The sequence below is a fragment of the Musa acuminata genome, chromosome BXJ1-10 (genome assembly GCF_036884655.1).
Source record: "Musa acuminata AAA Group cultivar baxijiao chromosome BXJ1-10, Cavendish_Baxijiao_AAA, whole genome shotgun sequence".
Classification (NCBI taxonomy): domain Eukaryota; kingdom Viridiplantae; phylum Streptophyta; class Magnoliopsida; order Zingiberales; family Musaceae; genus Musa; species Musa acuminata.
In genome coordinates, this window is record NC_088336.1 from 27,686,200 (window position 1) to 27,713,985 (window position 27,786).

The window sequence follows — 27,786 nt, forward strand, 5'->3', positions numbered from 1 at the left end:
CTCACAAGGGCTATATTTCTCTGGAATCTATGCCGGATTCTGTGTTCTACTAGTGTTTCTTTAAGTTAGTAGGTCTTAGGTTTTGTTGCTGCATTTGCTACTGTTACATCTATCTCAGAAAATTACTTTCTAGTTCGTGGTCTTGATAGAAAACAAGTGTCTGCAAGAAACAGTGAACCCATTACTACTTGTGCATGCAAATAGTTGGATTCCTGCTCTTGGAAGGTTCAGCAGCGTCTCTTTCAGGTATTGGATGGTTGTGTATGCTTGATTGAAATTTTTGGTGGATTTGGCTACTCTTTTTATCTGGGTTTGGAATGGATATAACAATCTAGATAATCTAGTAAGTCACGAGGCACTCAAACAATACGAAAGAGTCAGTCAAGTTGCAACTTCACAATTCAAATAATTAGTCGAAGAGATGAGCAACGAGCAATCATATTTTGAAAGCATAAGATTTGCAACTCATAGTCTCACAATTTGTAACTTCAAAATAATATGATAAGTCATTTTTTATTGCACATAATTTATAAATTAACCATAAAGGAATTTATTTTTATTTTATTTTAATAGGTTTCCATAAAATCAATTAATATTGTGCAAAGATTTCATGTGTTACTTGGAGAATACACACACACACACACACATAAATGTATATTCTTCCATATCTTGGTTTATGTACACAAATCTAACCAGTCAACAAATCTTTGTTAAGCCATGAATAAAATATGGTCTGTCTAACTGAAGTCTAACCGAAGATGGAGGGCATAAAGAATTCCCCAGTTTATTTCCTCCCATTTATGGATCTTCTGTTCGGTCTAATATGCTCTCTTTCCAATCATATGATTTACAAAGGAGGACATTTTTTTTTATAAGACAAGCTGTATTTTTTGGAAGGATGAAGTCAAATTAACTTAGATCCACTTCGAACATATAAGTCATATATATTTGAAGATGACGATAGAGCCATCTTGAAGAATAATATCTGTTGATCTTAAGATATATTGGTTTTCGTTTGGAACAGAATCCTAATCAGATCCCTCGTAATCTTTGGAACAGACAATTTTGATCTTCCGAGATACCGACCCGTTTCTTTCTCCGTTCCCACCATCTTTTATCCCCCTACGTATCTCTCCTCCTATTGTCTGTCCCAACAATGTCGATCTCTCGTCCTCTTTGTCTGCTTCCTTCCTCATCCACCTCACTCCCCATGCCGACCTCTTGCGGATCTCTGCCATCCATGGAGGAAACGGGAGGAGATGGAAAGCTAAAGCTAAAGAGCCTCGATGGTGCATATGATCCCATCTGTGTGCTTACTGTTGCACCCGCCGAGTGTTCCTCCACCTGTCGCGGGCCAAGTTGGTCCTCTTGTCTTGCGCCTGCTCCGCAACATGAGCCGGATTTCATTCCTGCTTACTCTCCGGTGAAGCCCGCCCGGCGGAACCCTAGCCCGGGACCGAAGAGACCCGAGAAGGGCAACGTCATAAACCCTCCCTTCGCCTGGGCCACCGACCGCCGCGCCACCATCCACACCCTCCGCCACTTGGTCTCCCGTGGCATCACGGAGATCCACGGCGAGTCGCAGTGCAAGCGGTGCGAGGCGCGCCGGGTGATCAGGTACGATTTGGTGGACAAGTTCGCCGCAGTCGCGGGCTTCTTCGGCGCCAACCAGCACCACATGCACGACCGAGCGCCGTCCAAGTGGATGCGCCCGACGTTCCCGGACTGCGAGGCCTGCGGGCAGCGTAACTGCGTGCGGCCGATCTTGTCCGAGAAGAAGCGCGAGATCAACTGGTTGTTCATGCTGCTAGGGCAGACGCTGGGCTACTGCACGCACAAGCAACTCAAGTACTTCTGCAAGTACAGCGCGAACCATCGCACCGGCGCCAAGAACCGGCTCGTCTATCTCACCTATCGCAGTCTCTGCAAGCAGCTCGATCCTACCTTGCGCTTTTGATCTCTTGATCGTTGTTGTAAGCAAGCTGCATTTCCATAAAAAGTATTTCGATCCATAGTGTAGTATAGATAGACCAATCCTAGGTGCAGGTGATGCTCTGCATTGTCGGCATCCCGAATAACCTTATAGTCGATCTGCTCTCTAGCTAGTTGTTTCGATGTCTCGTCTTCTCACTACGAGACCCTCATATCTTGTATCTTCTTGTTTTGTTCTGTCGTTTGAAGTCTTATGTTTTACTAGTTAGGACAATGCTTGATGGTGCAAATTTGGAAGCCTACTGACATATGCTACTGCAACATTCTTTCGTTGAAAGCTCGTATACTTGCCCTAAATGAATCAAAGAACATAATTAGCAAAGAACATAATTCTCTATAGGTTATGGAGAGTAGGATGGACTTCGAGTAAGTAACTGCAGTAAAGTCATGAACTCACCCCCAGTTTGTAATGTCAACATTTGATGTCAGCCTCCGTTCCGAGCAGCAGATACTCAAACTACTAAGAAGCTTTAACGTTTTGACTTGAATCACCATTTATGCATGAAAATTTTCGATTAGATTTCGTTTTTTTTTGTGCGTGTGGATTACTTCGTATCTAAAGTCTCTAGTTAAATTATAGGAAAATATCTACTTTATCTATCATCTCTATCGATAAGGTTGTTGGATCACTGACCAATCCAAACGCTTCTCGATAAGATCTTGCTTGCATGTCACTTATCACAAAAGCTTACTATAATCCTTCCATTTGCTACTCTTCGGTCACCTGCGTTGCACGTGCATTTAAGAAATAACTTAAAAATAATAAAAATATGGATTTATCTCGTTCGGCCAACTGACTCGACCGTTCCGGCTTACTCGGACCGATCGGGTCCCGCGGGCGGCCCACAGATACGGCGAATACCACGTTATCCGTCACGGCGACCGCACGCACACGCGTCGCGCTTACCTTGCGCGGGGTGTCCACCAGCGCACTCGGTACGAGCCACGCGTACCGCCTTGCGGGCCCCACGAAAGCCATGAGAGTTATGGAAAGAGAAGTCCAAAAGGGTGGGTGACGGCCCCGACGTACCGAACCGCGGGTCCACGAGTCAATCGTCTGATGATCGCACCGTCTTTGGGTTGTCACTCACACGGCAGTGATACTTAATTGAGGAGGAAGTTCTTCTCGTTGTTGTCGTTCAATTCATTCGGATGATAAGGGAAGTTCTTCTCGTTGTTGTCGATCAATTCATTTGGATGATAAGGAAGACAAGAGCGAGGGAGGAAATTTAAGTAAAAAGAGCTTTATATTTAATTATTTCGATATAAAAATATAAAATTACGCCAATTATATTTCGTCATATTTGGACTCAACTTTATCTCGTTTTATAGCAAGCGGTGACCGTATCCAGGCGGGCCCCAAATTTAAGGCGAAGTTTTCGTGGTGTCGTCACCGGCAAAGACGGTGCCGACGGTGGGGCCCACGGCGTCGAGACACTTCCCCGACGTTCGCGCGGGCCCACGACCGGCTTTGATTTGTGTGATAAGACGGTTTTCGCCCGTCGCACCTCTCTCCGTTTTCTTCCTCGCGCTCGAGTCTTCGACACTTGGTTTGCTGCGCTCGGTTCCCTTCTCCTCTTACATTTTGGAAGATTCGTGGTGCAAGAATCCGCGCAACTCCGCTTTTCTACTTCGAAGGTTCGATTTCGCTTCTTTCCGCCACGCCAAGTTCGATTCTTGTCGTCCTGGGAGGTATTTTCACTGTTGTTGATTCGATCTTTCCTTTTTCTTGCCATGGTACGGATGGATTCCGAGCATTTCTTATTTTTTAGGCTTGTTCTTAGAGGATTGAAATCGTTTTATGCGCGCAAAATCGCTGTCCACACAACGTTCGACTCGATACTTCCGCTGGGTTTTCGTGGTCTTCGTTCATCGAATGGGTTAGCGTTTATATGATCGCTGGGTTTTATTATAGTTCTTATGAAGAAATATTCTGTTTGTTGTGTTCTTTTTGCCCGTCGTTTTTTATTAGTATCTCCATGCGATCGGTAAGCATTTTTTTCGTTCTTGTAGGGTTTTTTTTTTAAACCTAAATAAGATTTACATGCTCTTTAATTGCTTATAGTTAAAGTTGATTGTGTTTCTCTGAGAAATTTCCTAAAGAATTTTGATGTTCTAAAGCTTCGTTTTTTCTTTTGTTGACAAGATGCCGATGACGTACACTTTTATTTTTCTACTCGTTTATTGGAAATTTTATTAATTGATTTTAAAATCTGTGTTAACTTCCTTAGTTTGTTTGGTCAGTTAGTTGATTTTTATATAAATCTATTTTTAGCAATGATTTCAACAATAGCGGTTTAGGGTTTACATTCTCCGTTAATTTGTGTGGTAATTATTTTATTTTTGATTCGGTAGCGTCATGGCCGAGTACTTCAACAACGATCTGGACGACATTGTTGAGGATTACTTTGAAACGGGTGATTTCGATTACTTCGACGATGAATTCGAGTTGGATGACCAACAAGCACACGGCAATGACTCCGAGCTCGAGAATGTCGACGATCTGGTATGACAATCTCAGGTCTCTGTTGTCAGAGAGGGACGTATAACTTTTTCTTCTTTGTTGTTACCGCTTGATGCTGATCCTTCAGGCGACGCAAAAAAATGATACTTCAGCCTCGGAGTATAGAAATGGGAAAGATATGCAGGGAATTCCATGGGAAAGATTGATATTTTCAAGGGATGAGTACCGCGCAACGAGGCTGAAGATGTACACGAACTATGAAAACGTATCAAGACCACGTGATGGTTTAGGAAAGGTGAGCTTAAAAATTGAGATATATACTAGTATTTCATGAACTTGTATAGTGATTGTGCTTTTGGTGGAATTTCCCCTGTTTAATTGCTTGGTAGATGAAACATTCCTTTAGGCTGTCTTTTGGTTTCTGTCCCTGTGCGGCCTCCCCAAACCCCCCACCCCCGAGTCATGGGGTTGTTTGATTTGCAGTAACTTCTATGTGATTAATTTTATTATGTCTTGCACACTTGAGTGTAGCACTTTGTATGATTCATGTTTTTTTGTTTTTTCTTAATCAAAACATTTCAGTACCACTCTGTTGAAATATAGGTGTGAATATGTCACATTCGTGTGATTCGAATGATGAAATAGTTTGGGGTCCTCTAGCTTTTCCACTGTCACTGATTCTTAGGCATGTGACCACCTATTTTGCTGGAGAAAAAAGAGTGAGACTGTCTTTGTTGCACGTCTTTCATGTGGTTTGTTTAGGTGTTGTGATATTTTAATTGGACATTTAATTGGTATAACTTGGTTGCAGAACTATTGCTTGATTATCAACTTAATATCGAATATATTATATCGAATATATTAATTAGATAATGCAAGACTCTTATGTTGACTGTGCATGATTGAGCATGATTAGTTGGCTCAGCTTATCTGCATGTTGATGAATGCAGCATTTGTGACTAGTCTAGCAATCCTGGTTTCTTTATGATTTAGGTAAGTGTGGTGGTACTAGTAGCATCTCATTATATGAAAATAGAAGAAGTAATTTTGATGAGGGATGCTCCAACTTACCAAATTTGTATCCTCTCCAGGTCCCCCTTGCATTTTGGGGGTAATTGTGTTTGTTGAGGAGTGTTGGGTGCTGCTTTTGGTTAATCAATGTCTTGAAGTGGTCAATTGTAAAAACTCATGGCATACTACATAATGCTACCTAAAAATGTTATTCGTAACAATGTTGTTTTTTGGATGGAGCCTGTCATAGTCTCATGTAGTATTTATTTGATGATTTTTTTGCTAATAATTTTGGCTACATTCAGGAATGCAAGAACGTGGATCACGAAAACACTTTCTATGATTTTCACTATAATACAAGGCTTGTCAAGTCCACAATTGTGCATTTTCAGGTATTTTTTTTGAGGATTTTGTTATGTTTCTGTTTATTTGTTTGTAAAGTAACACATATTGCAAGCTTAAAGATTAAGAAGCATTGACAATTCACTTATCATCTCACTGAAATAACTGCAACACAAAGTTTCGCAAGTGTCCCGTTTTCTTCATTGTCCCATCATCCATTAGAAGCACAATTGAAGTGATTTATTTTGCTGATTATTTAGAATTAATTTTATGAAACTAACATTATAAATTACTGAAGAATTGATGATGTTCAGTCACAAGTATTCACGTCGATTGGTTTTAATGGTAGGCCAATGGAGGTATCATTATGACTTGATCATCATGAGGATGATGACTTCATTACGATTAGGATTTATGTTTATTAAGATTGGTACTTCTGGATCTGCAAAGTATTTTTTTTGCCAACCTTGCTTGGGGTGTTTATATATTATTGTTGAGCCTTATAGTTTTGCAGGTTTTCACTGCATAATTATTAATAGGTATATGGAAATTAGTTCGTCTAAATAGCTCTTTGACCTTAATGAAGCACCTCCATTGGAGCAGGCATCTTTATATATGTAGGAAAGGTAAGATATCTTTTTATTCTTCTGTTTGTCCAGGGACTTCTATATATGTTAGCTTTGTGAACCGTGAATTTCATAAGGCCTTTTTAACTTTTTGTATTTCTTGCTGTGCAAATACTAATCCTGGTTCACATTCTTTTAAGCTTATAATCTTGTGTATGAATGATGAATAACAAAAATCTTCCTAGCACTATTCATAGATTATGTTTCTTATCCATTACAGAGTCTGTTGGTATATTGTCAAGTGTCTAATTGTTTCGGACATATATTATGCTCTTTAGCAACTGTGAGAATCTGAAAATAGGATGTTATGATTTTGATGTCACTGCTTATAGAAATCTTTTGCAACCACTAGCTCTTTTACATTGCATTTTTTAAGTCAACCTTTCAGTTCGTTGATTCTTTTGTATTGATAAGTGTCAATACAACCTGGCTGGTTGCTTGCCCGTCAGACCCATCTCTACCGTTCCACTAGAATCCTTTGTTCTGCATAAGAAATCTTTTCAGCTTAATGTTATTATTTAAGTTTACTTCTCTTAAAAAAAAATTTCTTGACATATTTACTAGAGTGCCAAAGCTTATGGTGGATTATGTTCTTAGCTTAGGTGCTTATATACATGCAAAAAAAAGTGCTGGTCACTAGGTTTTCACATGGCAACTTTAGCTTTTATGTATTGCACTATTTGGAATGTTGGTAGTGTTATCATCTTAATGTTGGTTATATGTTGCAATTAACACTGTTACTTAGGAGTGGGCTGCCATATCACATGTTTTGTCAGGCTATAAAAAAGCAGGATGGATGTGATTTCTGAGCAGCTGTCGCTATAGGGGGGCATTTTTTCATATGGTATGATGGGACGTTCCGTGTTTGACAAATCATGCGCCCAGTGTTTGTTGGTGTGTATGGGAAATGGAGTCAAGCTAAAATATACCTGCAGCATTTTGCTAATCGTCATGAGATAGTTGATTTCCATACCTTATCTTCTCTTGCTATTTTGTTTGTAGATACTTTTAGATGTTTGTGTTGTCTGATATGTATTCAGTAACCATATCTTATCCTTTTTATATGTAGCATCATTAGCTGTCTGTTGATCAGTTGTCTTGTTTATGTTTTGATTGACTTCACAATTATGGTTATCTATTATATCTCATGGTGCTTTTGAAGAGTCATGTCGTAATCATTTGCTGAAGTTGGGAGTTTAACTTTTTCCTAGCATGCTCATGCTAGTAATTAACTTACTGATCATGGAGGCATAATGTGTCTTTTTATTGAAAGAAAGACTAGGTTTCATTTATTTAGATGACCGAGTGTGATCTTCTTGTGCATAATTACTTGAAGAAGAATTTTGTTGTGAAAAAAAAAAAAATCATATTTTAGTTGCTTCCACTTTTCATTATTTTTGAGACAGGATATAATGATGACCATACTTTTTTATTAGTTGAATGTGCCAGTCTGGCCTAGTAGTAGTGATACTCATTAGTGCAGTTATGATATTTCCTGTATAGATTATCTGGGCTGCACAAAACTAGATAGTTGCCCATGTACTTAGTACTTGTCAAATGAATTTAATTATTTAAGATCTAATTAGTTATCAGATGTTAGGTATTATGTTTACTCTGTCATAGTTGCACTTAGCAAAAACAGCTTTTTTACTGACAGCCAAAGATCATTTGAAAAGGAAAATCCATCAGTATTTTGTCATGTTACTGTTAAACAATGAGCATCCGAGCTGTGCAGTCTGTTATCATTTCTTCGTCGTCACCTGTGCAGGTCTGAACTTTTTGGTAGCAAAGATGATGTTTATCACGTGAGATGCATGTTGACATTTCTGTCATTAATCTACACAAGAAACAAGTTTCATAGTTGTTGCCACAATACGTCTTGAGAGAATTGATGTGTACTTTCTTGGTGGATTGGGTTTCTAATACTCATCTTTTTTTTGGATATTGATAATCTGTAGCTGTCTCCTTTTACCTACTGAGGGAAAGCCTCTCCGTGGAAATGCTGACTTGAGTGCCTAGAACTACCAAGCCAGATAACCTTAGGGGTTTCCTTATTATCAAGTCATGACCTTTGATGTGTTGGTTTCCATGTGCTCCCTAAAGAGTTCCTGCACATCCTTTTCTTGGATTTCCTTGTGTCCACTTACTCTTTAGGTACTGTTGCGACAAAAAACAATTGTGCCACATCATATATGTAAAATAAGATAATTAGTCATTTTCTTATTGTGTTACAAAGCTTTGAAATGCTGTAAGATCTAAACACCACTAAAAATATTAAATACATGCTTTGTTTTAAATTGAATAATGTTACTGAACATTATGCAATTGTAGTTAATAGATGTTGGAAAAGAGTAGCAACCATAGGACTGCTTCTAGCATCAAATTTTTTGTTTCTTAGATTTGATGTTTATGATATTCTTTGGCAGAGGATGATCTGACAAATATGTTATCTTTTATGTTGACATGAATAATGTAACCTGAATAACATCAATAATAAATAAATGATGGAAAGTAAGCAACAATCATTAAAACTACTTCTGGAATCAAATTCTTTGTTTCTTACACTACTCTTTCGCTTATCATGTTGTTTAAATGGGCTTTTCTGACAAATTGGTGCTTTTGCAGCTGAGGAATTTAATATGGGCAACATCAAAGCACGATGTCTACATGGTGCAGAACTATTCTGTTATGCATTGGTCATCACTGCTAAGAAGAGGCAAAGAGGTGCTCAATGTTGCAGGGAAAGTTGTACCTACCCAGGTTAGTATTTCTTGCTAGTTACTACGATTTGCTGCTAGCTATGTGCTTTCTGATGGATTTTATTACTTGGCTATTCCACAGAAGCACTGTGGATCTTCTCCTCAGCAGCTATCGAGAGTACACATTAGTACAATGTCTGTAAAAGGCAATCTATTGGTTGCTGGTGGATTTCAAGGCGAGCTTATATGCAAGGTTTTTTCTTTATAGTAGACTAACATCTCCTAATGATATCTCCATGTTATGTTACCTTGGTTCTTAAGTTTCATGCTCTTGATTTGGCCAGTCCTTGGATCAACCTGGAGTGACTTTCTCTACTAAATTAAACGATGATGGTGACATCACCAATGCGGTTGGCATCTATCGGTCTTCAAGGTGAGATGGTAGTCCATTGCATTGAACACATGTTCACCTTTGCCATTTGACTTGAATCTCCACCGGCTGTTTTTTCTCCAGTGGGTCTATTCAAGTGGTGACTTGTGGCAATGATTGCTTTGTGAGGATGTTTGATGTCGAGACATTTGTCCAACTAAGTCGCCTATCTTTCTCCTGGTCCGTTAATGTGAGTATACAATCACATATCTCTTATTGTTATTCCTTTCTACTATGACACTGTGCACTCATTTGGCTTCTTATTTTCTTGATCCTTCTTATAGAACACGGGTATTAGTCCAGATGGAAAGCTTCTTGCTGTCCTCGGAGATGACATAGACTGTCTGATGGTCGATACTCAGTCTGGGAAAGTAAGCCTGGTGTCTTCTATCCACATCTTTGATAATTCTGTCATATGTCGCATGAAATCTCATTCATTCTATGTTTTGCTGGAATATGTTGCGGCAAATTAAAATTTTCAGGTGATAGAAAACCTCAAGGGACATCTCGACTATTCCTTTGCATCTGCTTGGCACCCAGACGGTCACATCCTGGCCACGGGGAGCCAAGACAAGACGTGTCGGCTGTGGGATGTGAGGAACACTTCAGAATCCCTGGCGGTGCTCAAAGGAAAAATAGGGGCGATACGGAGCATAACTTTCTCAACAGATGGAAGGTTCATGGCAATGGCTGAGCCAGCAGACTTCCTTCATGTGTATGATGCAAAGGCAGATTATTGGAGGGCCCAGGAGATCGATCTGTTTGGAGAGATTGCTGGGTTGTCGTTCAGCCCTGATGCTGATGCGCTCTTTGTTGGCGTAGCAGATCACACCTATGGGAGTCTGTTAGAGTTCAGCAGAAGGAAGCATGACCATTACCTCAATGCGTTTCTATGATCCGAGGGAACGGCTGGAAGTAACTTGTGCGTTGTATATAGATAGGGAGCAGATCAGATTTGTAAAGTTTTTCATGCAACACATATACTTCTCTGTACATACGTCGTTTCTGTTCATCTCTTAGTTTGTAGATTAGAATTTATGATGTTCGGTATTGGTAAATATTTTTTAAAATTTTAATTTAATTCAAATTAGTCGATAGAGTTTTAATTAAATTGAAGTTTCTTAATAAATTATGGTTTGTTTTTATAGGTATATTTTAAGCTTTAGGGTTTTGGTGGTGAGAGAGGAAGGTAAGATACTTTGGATGTTTAAGGGTGATCTCTAGGGCTTCTAAAGATAGTTGAGGGAGCTTTTTTCATGTTTAGGTGAGAGGTGGACAAGAGGAGTTAGTACTTGAGTGGAAATAATTTTAGGGTCTTATAATTGATAAATTTGATTTTTTTTTTTTCAATGGATGTATTTAGGGATTTATTGAATTCTGTTAATTTTGTATTAGTATTTCTTTTAATTTGTTGACGTTGATCTTTTGATGTTTTCATTTGGTTTTAGAATTCTCCTTATCCTTCTCAAAAAAGTGATATTAAAGTTCAAAAAATTTGATGATTAGAAATTTAAAAAAGGATATTATCGATTGTTTTTATTGGTTTTATTATGAAAAAAATTATGGGAAAAATAAATTCACTTTGTGACGGGGTGGAAGATATTTTTAAGCATACACATTATAAAAGATGAGCAAAAAAAAATTATGTGCTGAGTATTAGTCTTTCTAACATTGATAATATTAACAATAATATTATTAGTAATGAATTTATTATGATTATTTAGGATAAGATAAATTTGTTTATATAATTGGAGATTATATACGAAGATTAAAGTAATATGAATGGTAAGATATTAGTTGCTCAAATAAATGTTGATGAGAAGGATTTTTGACAAGGGTACATCTTTGCATGACAGGTTCAAGTTATAGATATAAAGAGTATCGAAATATAAGACAAAATTATATAGAGAAAAAAAAAAAAGTAGAAGTCTGAATGTTTTGTTATGATGGGTGGTAGTGAATGTTTTTTAGTTTTTAATTTATGTTACTAATGTTTACTCTCAAAATATATTATTCTCAAAAGGATTATTTTGATTCATTAAATAAAAAATAATTAATAAATTAAGTTTGGATGATAACTCTATTGTAGAGGGATAAAGTGAAAATTAGAATGGTTAATAAAATCAGGATATGTCTTATGCTCTAAGATATCCTTATATGCTCTGTAAAAGAATTTAATTTTGTTGAGTCTTTTAGATTTCCATAGTTATGATTAGAAAACTGAGGTAGAGTTGTAAAAGTTACTTATAATTGTATGATCCTAATAAAAGGAAGATTACATTACTATCTAGAAAAAAAGTAAAATAAAGATCTTAAAGCATGAAAAATAGGTTACATGTTCAAGGGATAGTAGGTAGGTAGGTAGGTATCTCCGATAGCAAACTTCATTCACCACCATACGAAAAACGAAGGATGATATTTATGCTTTCCAATATGCCAACGGTTATGAGAAAGAAAAAAAAATACTGACTGTAAGATGATGCAATGAAAGTCTAAATCTAACAAGCTAATTGGAATAAGATGATAGACTTTTTTGATTCAGTTTATATAATTAATACCAATGGTTCAATTTATGTATAAGGTATAAAGTGAAAAAATACTCACTAAGTTAAAGATTATTAAGATTGATAAGTATTTTTAAAGATTTTAATTATATTCAAATTAGTTGATAAAATCTTAATTAAATTAAAACTTATTTACCCTGGTCATGCTGAAACATTGCTTTTATAATAAGAATATATATATATATATACATATATATATATGTATATATATATATGTATATATATATATGTATATATATATATGTATATATATATATATGTATATATATATACATATATATATATATATATACATATATATATATATATACATATATATATATATATATATATCACCGCAACCCCATCGATGGTCCGACCACAGGAGAGCTAACCGGTGGCCTGTGGGGCGAGTAGGCCGGGGGCACGTGGCGTTCTGTGATTTGTGTGGAGGAGAGGAGAGCGGCTCATATAAGGCTTCCTACGGAACTCCGTTGTGCATCGTTGGTGTAGCCCGATCTCATCGAAAAGCCTCCGCACGCAATTGGGCGAGCCGAGCGATCCTTTCGGAGCGCGCAAAACGCAATCTTCGATTTCCTTCTTTCTTCAGCAAGCTTCAGACTGTACTCTCTCTCTCTCTCTCTCTCTCTCTCTCTCTCGGAGCGAGAAAGCAAAGTTCCAGTTCTTGCTCCCCGTTGCCCACGTTGCTTTCAGATATCCTCGTCTACACCCTTGGATCGATTCTGGTCCTCCTTTTCCTTTCCCGGTTTGATCAGGATGGGACACCTTTTTCGCTAGACCTCTTTTCTTGATCGCCTTTTCAGATATGGATGGCTACAGATATGGATGTGTACAGTAGCATGTCAGCTTTCTTGTCAACTGATCCTTTGAGGGAAGCACTGGAACCTTGTATTCATGGTGCTCCCACCTCCTCTTTCTCCTCCACTTCAAGCTCGACCTTCCCCGAGCCTCTCTCCTTTCTCCTCTCTGTTTCACCAAAATCCTATCTCTTTTCTCTCCTCGCCTTTATCATCGAGCGGCGCCCAAATGGTTCCGCAGCACGTCCAAGCTCAGTTCCAGTACCAGCAGCAGCTCATGGCCGCTTCCTCCGAGCGCCGGAGCCTCAGGAGTGGGAACCTCCTCGCTCCGCACTCTCGGTCGATGAAGCGTGCTGGGGCGCTGCCGTCGCTTCCGAAGCCTACGAAGCTCTTCCGCGGTGTCCGGCAGCGCCACTGGGGCAAATGGGTCGCGGAAATCCGCCTCCCCCGCAACCGCACCCGCCTCTGGCTCGGGACCTTCGACACCGCCGAAGAGGCCGCCTTGGCCTACGACAGGGCCGCGTTCAAGCTCCGTGGCGATGCCGCGAGGCTCAACTTCCCGGAGCTGCGGCGCGATGGGGCTCACGTGGGACTGCCCCTGCATTCCTCCGTGGACGCCAAGCTCCAGGCCATCTGTGAAACCCTGAAGATTTCGCGGAAACAGGGGAGTACTTCACCCAGCTCAGTGATCAGGTACCAAGCCGGCACGAACGATGAACTCGGTGACTCGGGGTTGGAGGATATAAAGTCCGAGAGCTCACTGTCGTTGGAGGAGGATGAGTCGTCCTCAGGGTCATCGGCTGCATCCGCGATCCAGTACTTGGACTTCTCTGAGGCACCATGGGATGAATCAGAGAGCTTCGTGCTGCACAAGTATCCATCATGGGAGATCAATTGGGATTCCATTCTCTCCTCATATTAGTAGTCTAACAGTATGCAATCTTATGATAGATTTGGTGTAGTTTCTGGTTTGGGGGGTTGGCTTGGTTGCTGCAAATGGCGTATTGGACATTTGCTGGCAATTGCTGTATCATTTGGGTCCTTCCAGCACTAGCAATTGAATCTTTGTATGTAGTTCAATCTCCTAGTTTTGCTGATTTTTTTTTCTATGCTCTACCAGGTTGTAGGTTGGGTTCTTCCCAAATCTCATGTGTAGCTTTCTAATTACTAATTTTGTGTGTATGGATGTGCATTTTGTGAGTTATCAGATCCAAATATTTGCAAATTATTGGGAGATTTAATGCAAAAAAGAAACAAATCTGTATCCTATCTTGCAATATTGCTGCTGCTAAAATGATATGCATATAGCATTAGCTTCACGCAACATTATGACTGACTTATTATTGTTGTATTGTATCCTCTAGATTCACAGAAGGAAAAGCCATCATTATGACACACAACTGTCTCGAGACCTGATCCATCCACTGCTGCTTGTGCCAGTATGCCACTCATCTTCTGTATGTTTGCAGGCCATGCTCTATCTGAACTGTAATCTGAATGAAGCTAAATAGATCCCTTTGGCCAGGGTAATACTGAACAGATTGTTTTAATGTTTCTTGTGAAGAGTTAGAGAAGAATTGAATGATTGTTTTCATGAATGAGATCATGTTCACTCAATCTTTCATCGATGCAGGTGGAAGGTTTTGATCAAATAGACTCCATGGCAGGAGTTTGGTTCCTTCCTCCACTAACTTCATCAACAAATGGAGGTTTCAACTCTCAACTACTCTTCTCATTTTCCTACTATATCAGTTCCTTCGACCAGAAGTCTCTGAGGTTTACTTTCATGTTCAATCCTTATCTGTATCTCTTTTGCTAGTTGATAGGAAGTGGACTGTGTGTCAACAGAGAATGAAGAATCTGGATATATACATCTGCTTGAACTGTGATAAGGACACCATTGTTATCTGAAACAAGTCTGAACCCATGACACCCCCATACTGCATTCATGATTGCATGGGAGTTATGACTAGGTTCCCATTCCAAGCCACACATACCAAAAACATTCCATCTGTCTTTGTTTTATCTTTCTCCCTCAAGCATTTGGATGTTCATGGCTTCAGAGACAATCTTTTCTGGCTCACACTTCTTAGCCTCCTTTTTTTTTTTAAAGGATAATTGAGGGGGTAGTCCCCCACCTAGATCATAATCTAAAAATCCAATTATGATCTCACATCAACATACCTGAATTCCTCTGGAAGCTTATGGAAGGAAGTCACTTGATAAAGTTGGCTCATGTAGTCTTACAGGTTAGCAGAATATAACCAAGAATCATTTCTTACAGTAAGTGGGTGGAAGACCTGAGCCTCCCTTATGCTCTGCCACTTGATTGCAAGTTCTTTCACAATAATCTTTTACAGTCCAGCCTATGTGGGAATGATTGATGATGCAACTACTTTCTAGTATCAAACATCCAATCCATGCAAAGTCAACCAACCCAAGGCAATTATCCCCATTGAAGTAGTGACACATGGATCCATGATAAGAGGCAATGTGTTGTTCATTAGTTGACTTTGACTTGGAATGTTGGTGCTTGGATAAAAAAGAGCATTAGCCTTTGCAGAAGCATTTTTTTTGTTATGTAAGACCTCATAAAAGATCCAACAGAAAAGCAAGACCAAAGCAGCTGTTTATGACAAGAAGCACTTGAGAATGCTGGTGAGTTTCTTTGTGGATGGATACAGAAGATAAAGTATCTAAATGTAAAAGCAATCGAGAAGCTACTACCTATTGGCTTGGTCCTGTGGATGGCACTTAACATCATGTAGGTGGCACAAAATTTAGTGGAAGCAACTCATAAACATCCTGAAAGATAAGATGGTTGACCTCTATCACTTGTTTGCTCTTCTTTCTATGGTAGGTGGTCTTTAGTCAACATACAAGTATATTCCTATCTAAAGTTACATGCTCCATTTTGATGTTGGATACTCTGCTGCTATGAATCATTATTCTTTCTAATAAATCATGTGGAGAACACTTTTGTGGTTTTAGTTAAACTACAAATTATGGCCAAAATGGACATGGACATTTCATAATATGAGAATTGTTGCCATCATCATATTGTGAGAGATTAGTAAAGATGAGGGAAATACTAATACAAGTTGAATGTTTCTCAATGCCATGATAACCATCCTAAGATTTTTCTGAAATTTAATTAGGAAGGAACCACAACATAGATTCTTTGGACTTCTGAAATATAATTTTGATGGTCAGAATGATGGTTCAAGTGATGCAACTGATTTAACATTCAAGCAGATATATCAGCTGCCTAAGCTATGTTAGTATGGTACTGCATGTCACAATATGAACAATTTCTTGAGGTCCAATAATGCAAAGAACATAAGAACAGCAGTGGTTAAGAGGCAATAAAATTTACAGGTCTTCCATAATTTACAAGTATTGGGCTTGGGATTTCAGGGCTGAAATTTGACCCACCTCAATGGGCCTCCACGATACAATTCGTGGAATGGCCCTGTTCTACCCCCGTGTCTTGTTTGCAATGGCTTCTCTTTTTCTTCTTTCTTTCTTTCTTTCTTTTAAGAATCATTATGAAATATGGATGAAACTTCTTTCATTACTCTAGTCAGGACTCAGCGGATCCAGATATAGTTGATGAGATAAAAAAACAGGGGCAAATAGTCTTCAAATTCTCATAAGACTAACCTAATTACAATTATTCTTATACAGTAAATTCATTTAGTCCATGGACATTTACATTTTTTAATGATCTTCTATTCCATGATTTAATCTCTTGATGCTCTTCTACTTTACAATTATATCAGCAATAGAAGCCTCTTCCATGCACCTGCTAATGGCACAGCTTCTCCCTGCAAGCTTCTGGCACAAGCAATGAGACCCAACTTAAGGTCATCTGCTCCCCAGGACGGGGATTGCATCTAAATCAAGGTAATGTTCATGTCATCAGAATCCTTCACTGATGCTGCAACTAGCTCGCAATCGATTGGAATAGTTAGAAAAGAAAATGAAAGCATAAAGAGGTTGAACACCCAAGTCTGGCAACAAGGAACCTGCACATATCTTGCTTGTGGGGTTCATGTTCCTAGTGGAAATACCATGGTTGTAGAAATAAGCATTTTGTAGGAAACTGCCATTCTTGTTCTCCAAAGTTTCTAGGTAGGTTTAAAGTGGAGAATTCTGCATTCACCAGTAGAAATCAGCAAGTAGGAAAGCTTGTGCTCTTCTCTGAAGAATCTAATGTCTCTTTTAGAAGCCAGCATGATCGAAAGCACTTTTATTTTGATTCCAAATTCCCTTTTTAAAGTTCTTGCTTTCGCGTTTATCACCGGTCTTAATATTCTTATTCATTCAACTGACAACGAGTGCTTTGATTTGTAGGAGCTGTCATCATCTTGCCATAGCCTAATATATATAGGGAGGTACTCTTCTGAGCCTTATTTCCATAGATCATTCAAATTTGGAACAAAAGTACATGTGGGGTCATCGATGACAGTAGGGAAGAGAGATCATGAAGATGATTTCAGTCATGTCACTGGATTCTATCTGATTAGGTTAATATGCAGCAAAAGTTCCTTGCTTCATTGCAGCAAGATGCTCTTATGATTAAGAGATACATGAAAGTAAAGTCAAAACTGAAGAATTTGATGCCATGACAAATTCTCATCCTGCTTTTGTTCTCTTTTCTTCCTGTCTTTTACGAAGACATGCATGGGATAAGCACTTCAATTTGTTTCTGGCCATTTGCTGATAGTTTTTGACCAGTTGCAAGCAGCCATCCTTCATGTCCTCCAATTTGTTTTCCCTTTGTCTTTCCTTCATCATTTTCATCCTCTTTACCAAATTCTGATGGTTCATCTTCCTTGGATTTGTCATCTCCAAAACTCGGAATAGCACAACATCTCAGAAGCCCTAGAAGCAGCATAAATGATAAATGCATATGGTTTGACTAATCCAAGTGATTTGATTTAGATTAGAATATTTAATTTAGATTAAGAGGATCGATGCACAAAAATCATAAGTTTGCATCTGCCGATTCTGCACTACAGCTTAGAGCAGTCAATCCATGTCTTCCACACAATGAGCTACCGCCACCTTGTTTCTGCAGAAATGTAGTTCGAGGGAATAAATGCCTGGTTTTGCTTTTCCCTTCATCCTAGCAATCAATAGAAGGTGTTCAGCTTCAGCAAGTTAAGTTTGGTGGCATCCAATTCAACACGAAGTTCTGAAACCTTTTCAGTGATTGTGAGGATCTATCCTCCCAGTTGAGAACTTTGCTTGGCTCTCTCACCCAACTCGGTGCAAAACTATTTTGATGCCCTAAACCCAAATCTATAATGAACGTTCTACATATCGCTCATCATATCTCCACTAGATACTGCAGATAAATGGAACGTTAGCTCTCTGTTTTCTGGCTGCTGATACCACCACCCATCAGAAGCGCTCACGAGGAATCAGTCCTTTTGCAGTTGCTGCTTCTACAATTGTTCGGCATCATCCAGGACTAGGAATCCAACTTGTCTCCAACACGGATGTAATTGGCAACCATCATGAATCCCAACTCGCACTGTCGATGATGTCCTTGGTGGTGGCATCGCATGTGGATGCCTTCCTTGAAGATCCAACCAAGCATCCCAAGGACAGTGACGGCGAGAAGGATCACAGTAGAGCCATGCACCGATTCGTGGCAGCAAATTGGCTTCACCGGGAAGGCGGATGGTATCAAAACTCGGGAGCTTTTTGTGTGTGCAGACTCTGATCTGATTCAGTGAGCAAATGATTGGATCAGCTGGAAAGAAAGATTTGTATGGCTGATGGAAACAGCGGCAGTAGCTTCGATTCTTGTAGCTAACTTTCCATCTTACCAAGAACATAATTATTTTGATATCATAATAAATATTATTTCTTTTCGATTTGGATTTGGATGATCAGGATTCGAATCACCAAAATGATGATTGCACTGTCTTTAACCCTTACCACAAGAGTAATTTGCTTGACATTTGTATGTCATTATTGGTTGCATCAATCATTAAATCCACATTAAACTGGGATTGTGGATGCACTAATTAATCTGTCATTATTGGTTGCAAGCACCTGTCAATTACTTGGAGGTGGAGATTGACCCCGGCCTAACCTCCTCCTCCTCCTCCTCCCCTTTTTTCGCCTTTTGTTCGTGACAGATCTTGGCCTTCTTTTCTAACGCACCTGTAACCACGAGGAACCTTCCATGATGCCCTCCCTCCTCCACCCAACCCTTCGCCTTCGCCTTCGCCTTCGCCTTCGTCGTCGTCTTCTGAGCCGATGATTTGAGTTGAAGCAAGAAGACTGACGCAGAGAACGCCGTCGTCGCTTCCGACGCTCGACACGTTTGCATGGCCATGACGTGGGCTCGCCGTGGCGCGTGCACGGAACATGACGTGGTGGGCCCACCACGGGCTCAAATCTGCGTGCGACTCCCCACGCACGCGACGAGTCGGTGGGCGGCAGGCCACGCTTTTGTTACCCCTTTCGCGTCCCACCCGGACGGGTCGTCTGCGTGTTTATAGGGAGGTCGTCCGAGCGGGACCCGCAGGTTGATCGTTGATCGCCCCCGAAAAACCGACGGGTGGACTAGCGGGTGACACGAGAGCGTGGGAATCCGGGATCGAGACGCTGGGGAGCGACACCACGCAAGGCGCACGACGTATTATACGTGACCGGTGGGGCCCGCGAGGAAGACACGGATCGACGGGATGCAATTTCCAGCGCGTTGTGCTGGTTTTTTTTAGAGTATCGGCTTGTTGAGGTTTATTTATTTATTTGATTTATCTCCTACTGTTGTTGATGCTCCGTCGGAACCACTTTAGATATATATATATATATATATATATATATATATATATATATATATATATATAGTGAAGCTAATGCGTGGATCGTAATAGAAAATCTAATTATAGATGAGCACCTAAGCTGATCCGCAAGGACATCAGAAAACTAACTGTATAAGATTAATTAGGATCTCTCATCTTCTCTTGTATTCTACCAATTCTACGAAGTCTCCATCACATCTCCTCGATTTAGTGGAGAAGCTAAATTAATTAGTGTGGATCGTTTTCAACTCGATTAGTGCTCGCATCGATCAACAAGCGATTAATTACTTAATGGGAGGGAAAAGTTGAGGTTTGAGGCATGCGACTGTGATCTTCTTGGTAGAGAATATGTGCTTTCAGTTCCCATTGCACTAATCTGTGGAGAGGAAGATCCAAATGGCTACTACACTTAAAACAAGATTAGATTAGATTAGATTAGAGGGTGCTAATGTTGTGATCATGGAAGGTTGCTCCACGTAAAACAAAATGACTACTTGTCTTCTCGAGGAACGTCTCTTAAGCGTGCATGTCTATTTCAAATATCTAACTTCGCAACATGTGTTTGTGATCGATCATATATGGCTTTCCTCGAGTGATAGCATACTTGGAAGCTTTGTAGGAAAGTTTTATATAGACATCAACCAACCTTCTATGTTGGAAATGTGTTATCGGGAGATGACAAAGGAAAAGATGTGAATGATAAGGCAGAAAAGTCGTCGGAAAATAATTGATGCCATGGCTCTCCTGAGACATGAAGACGTGTCCGGCTCCACATCACCTTTTCCTAGGGCATGTGGGTTTGGTCATGTGTCTCCGAGACATCTCCCTTTTAATGCAAAGATAGAGATGTAGAGAGAGAGAGAGAGAGAGTTCATTGCACCGGCCATAGAAACTTTTGATGTAGATAGATAGATAGAGAGAGAGAGAGAGAGAGAGAGAGAGAGAGAGAGAGAGAGAGAGAGAGATTGTGGTTGTGGTAGGAAAAGTACACGAGCTCATGGAAGAAAAGGTGATGAAGGAGGTAGCCAGTTTGCTTAGGCTGCTTCCAATTGGTGTTGTGTTGGTCATAGTATTATCATTATTAGAGCATGCATGCAAGAAGTCAAGCGAACGAGGATATAATATTGGAAGAATGAGGTATCATCATGTCGAGAGATCAATATATAAGGTTACATTGTATGGCCATGATTATATATAAATATTAATACATGAACAAGAAGAAGGATTGTCATCTAATAAACCTAATAAAAGGTCGGAACACTGCAGTGAAATGAAGGTTAGGTTGGAGTTGGTTGGCTTATGCTTTATATTATCTTTCCTTGCATTAGGTAAAGCAACTTCCTCCATGTTGATGATGATTCTTTTCTTGCTCAACATTGACATCTACAAACTTCTATGTGCTTTTCACTAAAGGTTAGGACTTGGCAAAACAACACATACATATATATATATATATAACTTATTTGTCAGGAAATGCTCATATAATGACATGGATGTGACTATCAAACATGGAAGGAATTTTTTTTTTAATTATTTATAGAATTGAAAGAGTATATCAGAGTCAATTATTCTATCAAATCATGTTCTAGTTACAAATAACATTTTAATTTTGTTGCTTTATATTTTACTCAGAGTCACCTTAAAGATTCTTTACATGAGAGCTGTATATCATCAACCTGTTTCCATCATCCTTACTAATCAATAAAATGATTCATGTATGTGCTTCTTCTTTTTCTAATTTTACAAGGATATATATATACATGATAAAATTACATTCCAAAAATAAAACTAAAAATAATTATACTAAATGTCAACCAGTAATACTTTATAGTGGCAAGCATCATTTTTTACTGCAGTTCTTGAGATACACACAACTTTAAAAAAGGTTTAAATAAGTAAATCACAAATGTTGCTAATTAGACAATTGATGTCATAAAATCATGCATTTTTCTCTCTTTTCAACCCCAGTGAATGGAGTGATAAATACAAAAAAATGCATTTTTGGTTATGAGAAGGCTGTTCATAAGTGTTACCCAGATGCAACTTGTGCACTCCAAACACCAACAATTCTTGGGGATTGATATTTTAGCCTCTTGGAATGCTACATCTTTGCCCAAATTGAAACCATATCATGAGATCCAAACTACATACAACCCAAGTGAATACCAGGGAAGAAAAAGTAACATGGTTTCTCCACACCATCCTCCTACAATTTATGGTATCCAAAAATTCTTTCAAGATTCTACAATAACTTGGTGTTTTAAGAGCTTTTCGAACCTCCTTCGAGATTCATATATATTTTAGAATCCGATCATAAAATTATAAATATATAAAAAAAAGAATCATTAAGGACTTTTTGAGTACATATTTTTGAACCCATCAAAAAATTATAAATATCTTAAAAACCATCATCAATCCATCTAGAAATGATTGATCGAATGCATCCCAAGATGCTTCAATTTTCAAAGGAAATCTATGGGCACATCTCATTTCATGTGCTTATATTCTCCTTTCCATTTCTCTCTCTGTCTCTCTCATGCTTGCAGCAGATGTACTACCTACCCAAGTAGAACATCCTGGTACTGCAACTTTGGACCTCACCAACATAAACATGCATAACTGGAGTTCAGAAATTCTTTTCCTAAAGTACATTCGAGTCTAAAAATAGTTTGTGCTGTATTTTTTAATACGTAAATTTCTTTGTTTCAATGGATCTAAATACTCATGAGTGCATACATTAAAGATAATGTGCACTAAGCACAACAGTAATGGAGTAGTACTACACAGTGGCACACTAACACAGGGATCGTGAGGACATGCCAAATCTGGTTTTATGTGCAGCCCACGGCTGCAAGATTAACCCATGGGCGGATAGTTCGGTTTGGGGCTCCCCAAACTACCTTCTTTTCGAACCCCCCCCAACCAAAACAAAAAAAAGGCAAGAAGAAAATAAGAAAAACATTAAAGAAAGGCAATAAAAATGAGCCAACAAAGAAATAAATGCAAGTTGGAGCGACACTCCGGATTCGCTGCCACGGTCATACAGGAACAGCACACGTCGTATGAAGCGGCGACATCTGATAGGTTTTGTAATGCGGGCCCAACCGAAAGCAATCGTACGTGGTCGTTGGCGCGGGGGTCCCGCGGTTCTCGTCCCCCCACCTCCCCGGGCCCCGCCTTGGGGTGCTGAGTCGAGTCCGTTTCACGCGTTTTTGTCCGCTTCGGTGCAACTCCCGGGCCAACGGCCTTATATAAATCTCTCCATTGGCAGCCACTCTTCCTTGCAGATCGCACTGGTCTTCCCTTCCTTCCATCCTCTGCAGGAGAAGCTACGCTGTCGTTTCCATTACCATTACTATTAACACCGCCTTTTCCTCCTCCCTCCTCTCTCTCGCTCTCTCTCTCTCTCTCTCTCTCTCTCTCTCTCTCACCGGGGAGAAGAAGGCCACGGAGACGTACAAAACAGAGGGCAAGCAGAGGACGGAAGCGGTCGCCAATGGTTTCGGTCGCGGAGATGAGGAAGCAGAATGTGATCGTGCCGGAGGAGTTCGCCATCACCAGGGTGATGGCAGCGCCGTCCCGCCCCGGACTCGCGGTCAGCTGCAAGAAGATGTTCAGCCAACTCGACAGTGGGAGGATCGGTGCGTGGGTCGACTCCATGCGTGCCTCCTCTCCTACTCGCGTCAAGACGGCCCCCGCGCTCTCCCCTTCCATTACGGCCTCCAGTGACCAAGAGTATGACGGCTGGGTGGTAAGTTTGGTGGATTCTCTGGTTGGGATTGGTTGGTCTTTGCGTGGCAATGGCGGTGATCTCGGGGGGAATCGTGTGCAGGAACAACATCCTTCGGCGTTAAGCAACTTCGACGACGTGGTCGCAGCATCGAAGGGGAAGCGGGTCGTGCTCTTCCTCGACTACGACGGCACTCTGTCGCCTATCGTCGACGACCCTGATCGCGCCTTCATGTCTGACTCGGTACGTTCATTCTCGCGCTGCGATTCCTCTGCTCGCCGTGTTCTTCTGCTCTCTTTGACGCGCATCTTCTTGCTGTGTTCAGATGAGAGAGGCAGTGCGAGACGCAGCAAGGCATTTTCCGACAGCCATCGTGAGCGGCAGATGCAGGGACAAGGTGCGTCGCCATGCCTGCCTCTCCTGGCACCGGATGTGATCACTGTGCTGCCGTTTGTCTTTTAACTCGTGGGGTCTGCTTTGTCGATGATGTTTAGGTGTTTAGCTTTGTGCAACTGCGGGAGTTGTACTACGCTGGGAGCCACGGCATGGACATACGAGGCCCCGTTAAGGCAACAAAGCACACGAAAGCCAAGGTGGCTACCTCGGTCCTTCCTCTCATCATCACTGCCCAAACTTTGCTCTGTTAGTGCACACCATCCTTCCTTCTAACTCTATATGGATACATGGGTGCAGGCGAAAGCTGTTTCCTTTCAACCAGCCACTGAGTTCCTCCCCATGATAGATGAGGTGAGTTCTCATGCCTGTGACAGCGATTTCTTTCGGTCTCTTTGTTGTTTTCTCTTGCACCAGCAGCCATACTGATTCAGGGATTCTATTTCATCCAAGGTCTACAAAGCATTGGTGGAGAGAACAAAATCCATCCAAGGATCGAAGGTCGAGAACAACACATTCTCCTTATCGGTTCACTTCCGGTGCGTCGAAGAAAAGGTCAGAAATCTATGTATATTAACACTCTCACACCTTAATATCTGTTCTTGATTCATTGCCCTGAAGATAATTCTTGACTTCCGATCACTTGGTGCCAGAAATGGAGCTCATTAGCTGAGCAAGTGAGGTCCGTGCTCAAAGACTATCCCAAGCTCCGCCTCACCCTGGGAAGAAAGGCATGACTTCTCTCGGAATCCCTTCATCCGTAGTCTCATCTACGTGAACACGAACGCTAATTCCTTTGACTCTAAAACCTACAGGTACTGGAGATTCGGCCGAGTATTAAGTGGGACAAGGGGAAGGCCCTCGAGTTTTTACTGGAGTCTCTTGGTGAGCTCATCAAGCAGGAACTCCATCACATCTACCGCTCCATTAAATATGTTATAACCTGATTTGAATTGCTTATCTTTCTGTAGGATTCGCCCACTGCAGCAATGTGTTCCCAATATATATAGGAGATGATTGCACGGACGAAGATGCTTTCGAGGTACCGTATGATCTGTCATCATTTTATTAGGCGGAGTGGAAGTTCTGATCAGTAACGTAGCTCTCGTTTCAGGTCTTGCGTGATAGAGAACAGGGTTTGGGCATTCTCGTTTCCAGGTGCGCAAAGGAAACAAACGCATCCTACTCTCTCCGAGAACCTGCCGAGGTGAGGAGCGATTTTTGCATGCCAACATGACCTTCTCGTCATGAATGCTAAGGCGAATGCTATCTGCAGGTCAAGGAATTTTTGCGTCGGCTGGTGGGGTGGAAGAAGCAAACACCATGAGGAGCGGCTCGGATGAAGCAGTTCTGCCTGCTCCTTTGGCTGCGGATTTAGGCCTGAAAGCAGTTCATGCTGGCTTTCTTTGCCAAGGATTGTAACTATTTTTACTGTACAAGAAGAAAAATAAGCAGTCTTTTGTTTTGCCTACCAAGTGTTCTTCCTTTGGAGTGCATGATCTCCATCTTGTCCGGTCGATCCTATCTTACAGAAAAGAAATCTGAGCTATTTTATTGACAAGAAAGATTTGTTCTTCCGGTGATCTTGGACTGCGATAAATGCGCTGCCAGAGATGAAGCCTTTCAACGAAATCATTTTATATGACAGCATGCATGGCAATGGCAAGATAGAAGAACATAAGCACATGAAGTTTTCACTCTAGAGCACACGCTTCAATCAAACATATGGATGGAGTCCATGTTCTGACCAGCATAATTTATCCTCTTCATGAGGAGAGACTTTCCTTTGAAATCTAACAAATGAAGTCTCGGCATGAGATGGCAGCAGAAACATATTAGCATTGTTTTCTCTAAATATTTTCTGTGCATTTGTTTTCTTTTTTACTCTGTACAGAACGAATGGAGTATCTATCTATCTATCTATCCCAAATTCCAACAGCTAAAATAGAGCAGATGTTGCTGGTTCAACCACAACACCAGAAAAGATGATCTCACCTACAATCAGATGATGTTAATTACAGGAGATCCAAAATGTGACTGTTTCATTCATGATGCATTGGACTCTCTCTCGCTAGTAAGTTTAGGCATCTGCACCGTATAAGCCTTGTCCTTTTTGATTGGTTTGGGATTGGAGAGTAGACTCCATACTTTTCCAGTGACAGCAGTCGTGCAGCATTGGGTCAATGAGACAACCTAAGTTCCGTGTCACCTCACACACATGTAAGTACCATGGTTTGTGTATGCACAAAGCAAACAGCCTCCTCCTAGATTTAGCAGCAGCCTTGTGATCTACATTATCAATCAAGACCTAGAGATCCCCATCTCGAGGGTGTCAAATGCCCTCTCAAATAGTTTATGCCTTGCTGCCAAAATGGGGTGCAAGCGATTGCAGTAATCTGGAGCAACCACCGGCGTTTACTTGATACTTTACACCTAAAGTTGTGGAGAACCCATGCTTCCTAAAGACCATGGACTAACTCATTGGGCACTAACTCCGAAGGAGGATCTGCAACCACATCTAACTTTGTGAGGGAGGGAGGAGGAACAGCCATTATAATTGTTTGTACACTGCACAGAAACCACCCCCACCAGTGGCCACCTTTGAGGTCAATCAGCCTCCCAAGGGAAGTGGACTCTCGATACAGTTTGTAGCTATGCTAGCTTTTCAGGCATTGGGAACATTACATATTCTGTGAGTTAGGCCATGAAAGGGAAGGTGTGCACAACCACAACCACCACCGGCACCAACGTCAACACCACCATGGGTGTAAAGTACTACTCCTCGGTTGAGAGAGGAGTAGGAGTCCACTTAAAGCCTTCCCCTTGGGCAACATCTGCGGCTTGGGGTGGGGCTACTGACATGCCTACTAAGCCTCTTTTCCAGCCATTTCATGCGTGGAAAGGTGGTGTCCACTAAACTCCGGCCATTATTGGCGCCTAAGCTTGAATAAAGTAAGCCATGGCAGCTCAAATAATTGGAGGAGAAGATCTCCTCGATCAACCACTCACCTTCATTAATCCCCTGATCATCAATGCTCCAAAACAAATGCATTGAACAAGGGGAGTTTTATATCATCCTTATCAAATGGATGCTTGTCTTCGTACTCAAGACATGTCGCCCGTGGTGACTACACTCCCTCACCTTGCAGTGGTACTGCAAATGGATTTAAAAGGAAGAAGGGGGTGATGAAGCACAACGGCAGCCACATGCTTGCAGGAGACAGTCCACCGGAGGCACGTCAAACACACATGCAGGCGTAGCGTGGTCCCGAGCGACGTGTTGCTGCATGGCGGCCATCCACTGCATGCAGCAACGCAAAATACGACTGCTTAAAGCTACTACCCGTCTTGCGCTTTCTGTCTGTCTGCTTGTCGAAAGGAGAGTGCCTGCACATGTGACCTTGGATTGCAGCCTCTGCCATGAGAGACCAGGTAGAGCTAGCCAGCACTCGCTCACCATTATCGTCATCATCATCATCATCATCACCTTCATGCAAGGAAGAGGAAGGCTGGATTAATGCAGTGATCACATTTAGCTCATGGGATTTCTCGCTGCTACATATATAATCTATGCCTCGCCACAAAGAAAACAGTCCTGGTGAGTTGTTCTTGCAGAAGAGCGGCTGAGGTTGCAAGGAACTTGCTAATCTCACCTGTGGATTGGTTCCTTTCCTCCGTAGTTTTCCTGCAACAAATAAAAACAACAAGGTTTTGCTCTTTCGTGGACACATCCTTCAACCCAGAAAATCTAGCACAAAGGAGATCCAACATTGCTCAAAAACATATAACATCTTAACAATTACACAGATAATTCCTTTGTTCCTGTGATTTTTCCAAATCTGACCGTCTAAAGAAAAGTCAAGTGACTACTATACTGGATTGATGATGCACAGGAAACAAACAAGTGAAGG

At 40.8% G+C, this 27,786-nt stretch overlaps 3 protein-coding genes and 1 pseudogene across 14 annotated transcripts; all 4 read left to right on the forward strand.

Moving 5' to 3' along the window:
* The first annotated feature begins 1,210 nt into the window (after nucleotides 1-1,210).
* Nucleotides 1,211-1,957, forward strand: LOC103969810 (uncharacterized). Its single transcript, XM_009383453.2, has one exon. It carries the CDS (start codon nucleotides 1,211-1,213, stop codon nucleotides 1,955-1,957), a length of 747 nt encoding a protein of 248 aa, XP_009381728.2.
* Nucleotides 1,958-3,495: 1,538 nt separating this feature from the next.
* LOC135595911 (uncharacterized WD repeat-containing protein C2A9.03-like) lies at nucleotides 3,496-10,675 on the forward strand. 12 transcript variants are annotated; one of them, XM_065087395.1, is made up of 10 exons: nucleotides 3,496-3,630; nucleotides 4,348-4,498; nucleotides 4,584-4,751; nucleotides 5,773-5,859; nucleotides 9,061-9,195; nucleotides 9,277-9,387; nucleotides 9,479-9,567; nucleotides 9,649-9,754; nucleotides 9,849-9,935; nucleotides 10,047-10,675. In XM_065087395.1, the coding sequence occupies exons 2-10, from the start codon at nucleotides 4,352-4,354 to the stop codon at nucleotides 10,458-10,460; spliced, it is 1,344 nt and encodes a 447-aa protein (XP_064943467.1). In that variant the 5' UTR covers nucleotides 3,496-3,630; nucleotides 4,348-4,351; the 3' UTR covers nucleotides 10,461-10,675. The 12 variants fall into 12 exon arrangements, with proteins under 12 accessions (XP_064943467.1, XP_064943468.1, XP_064943470.1 ...); XM_065087396.1 differs by having other exon boundaries at nucleotides 3,529-3,684; XM_065087398.1 differs by lacking the exons at nucleotides 3,496-3,630; nucleotides 4,348-4,498 and adding an exon at nucleotides 7,212-7,394 and having other exon boundaries at nucleotides 4,689-4,751; nucleotides 5,773-6,435.
* A 1,925-nt stretch (nucleotides 10,676-12,600) lies between these two features.
* LOC103968639 (ethylene-responsive transcription factor RAP2-4-like) lies at nucleotides 12,601-18,813 on the forward strand (annotated as a pseudogene).
* Nucleotides 18,814-23,040: 4,227 nt separating this feature from the next.
* LOC135595032 (probable trehalose-phosphate phosphatase 6) lies at nucleotides 23,041-25,346 on the forward strand. Its single transcript, XM_065085537.1, has 11 exons — nucleotides 23,041-23,503; nucleotides 23,585-23,725; nucleotides 23,808-23,879; nucleotides 23,977-24,075; nucleotides 24,176-24,229; nucleotides 24,329-24,430; nucleotides 24,529-24,606; nucleotides 24,691-24,760; nucleotides 24,847-24,917; nucleotides 24,990-25,082; nucleotides 25,152-25,346. The coding sequence occupies exons 1-11, from the start codon at nucleotides 23,249-23,251 to the stop codon at nucleotides 25,200-25,202; spliced, it is 1,086 nt and encodes a 361-aa protein (XP_064941609.1). The 5' UTR covers nucleotides 23,041-23,248; the 3' UTR covers nucleotides 25,203-25,346.
* The last annotated feature ends 2,440 nt before the right edge of the window (nucleotides 25,347-27,786 follow it).

Coding starts and splice junctions, on each gene's coding strand:
- LOC103969810 (XM_009383453.2), top strand. CDS start 1,211: ATGCCGACCTCTTGCGGATCTCTGCCATCCATGGAGGAAACGGGAGGA.
- LOC135595911 (XM_065087395.1), top strand. CDS start 4,352: ATGGCCGAGTACTTCAACAACGATCTGGACGACATTGTTGAGGATTAC. Junction 9,388..9,478: donor AAGGCGAGCTTATATGCAAG/GTTTTTTCTTTA, acceptor TGATTTGGCCAG/TCCTTGGATCAACCTGGAGT. Junction 9,755..9,848: donor CTTTCTCCTGGTCCGTTAAT/GTGAGTATACAA, acceptor TCCTTCTTATAG/AACACGGGTATTAGTCCAGA.
- LOC135595032 (XM_065085537.1), top strand. CDS start 23,249: ATGGTTTCGGTCGCGGAGATGAGGAAGCAGAATGTGATCGTGCCGGAG. Junction 24,076..24,175: donor CAAAGCACACGAAAGCCAAG/GTGGCTACCTCG, acceptor ACATGGGTGCAG/GCGAAAGCTGTTTCCTTTCA. Junction 24,431..24,528: donor TCCGGTGCGTCGAAGAAAAG/GTCAGAAATCTA, acceptor ACTTGGTGCCAG/AAATGGAGCTCATTAGCTGA.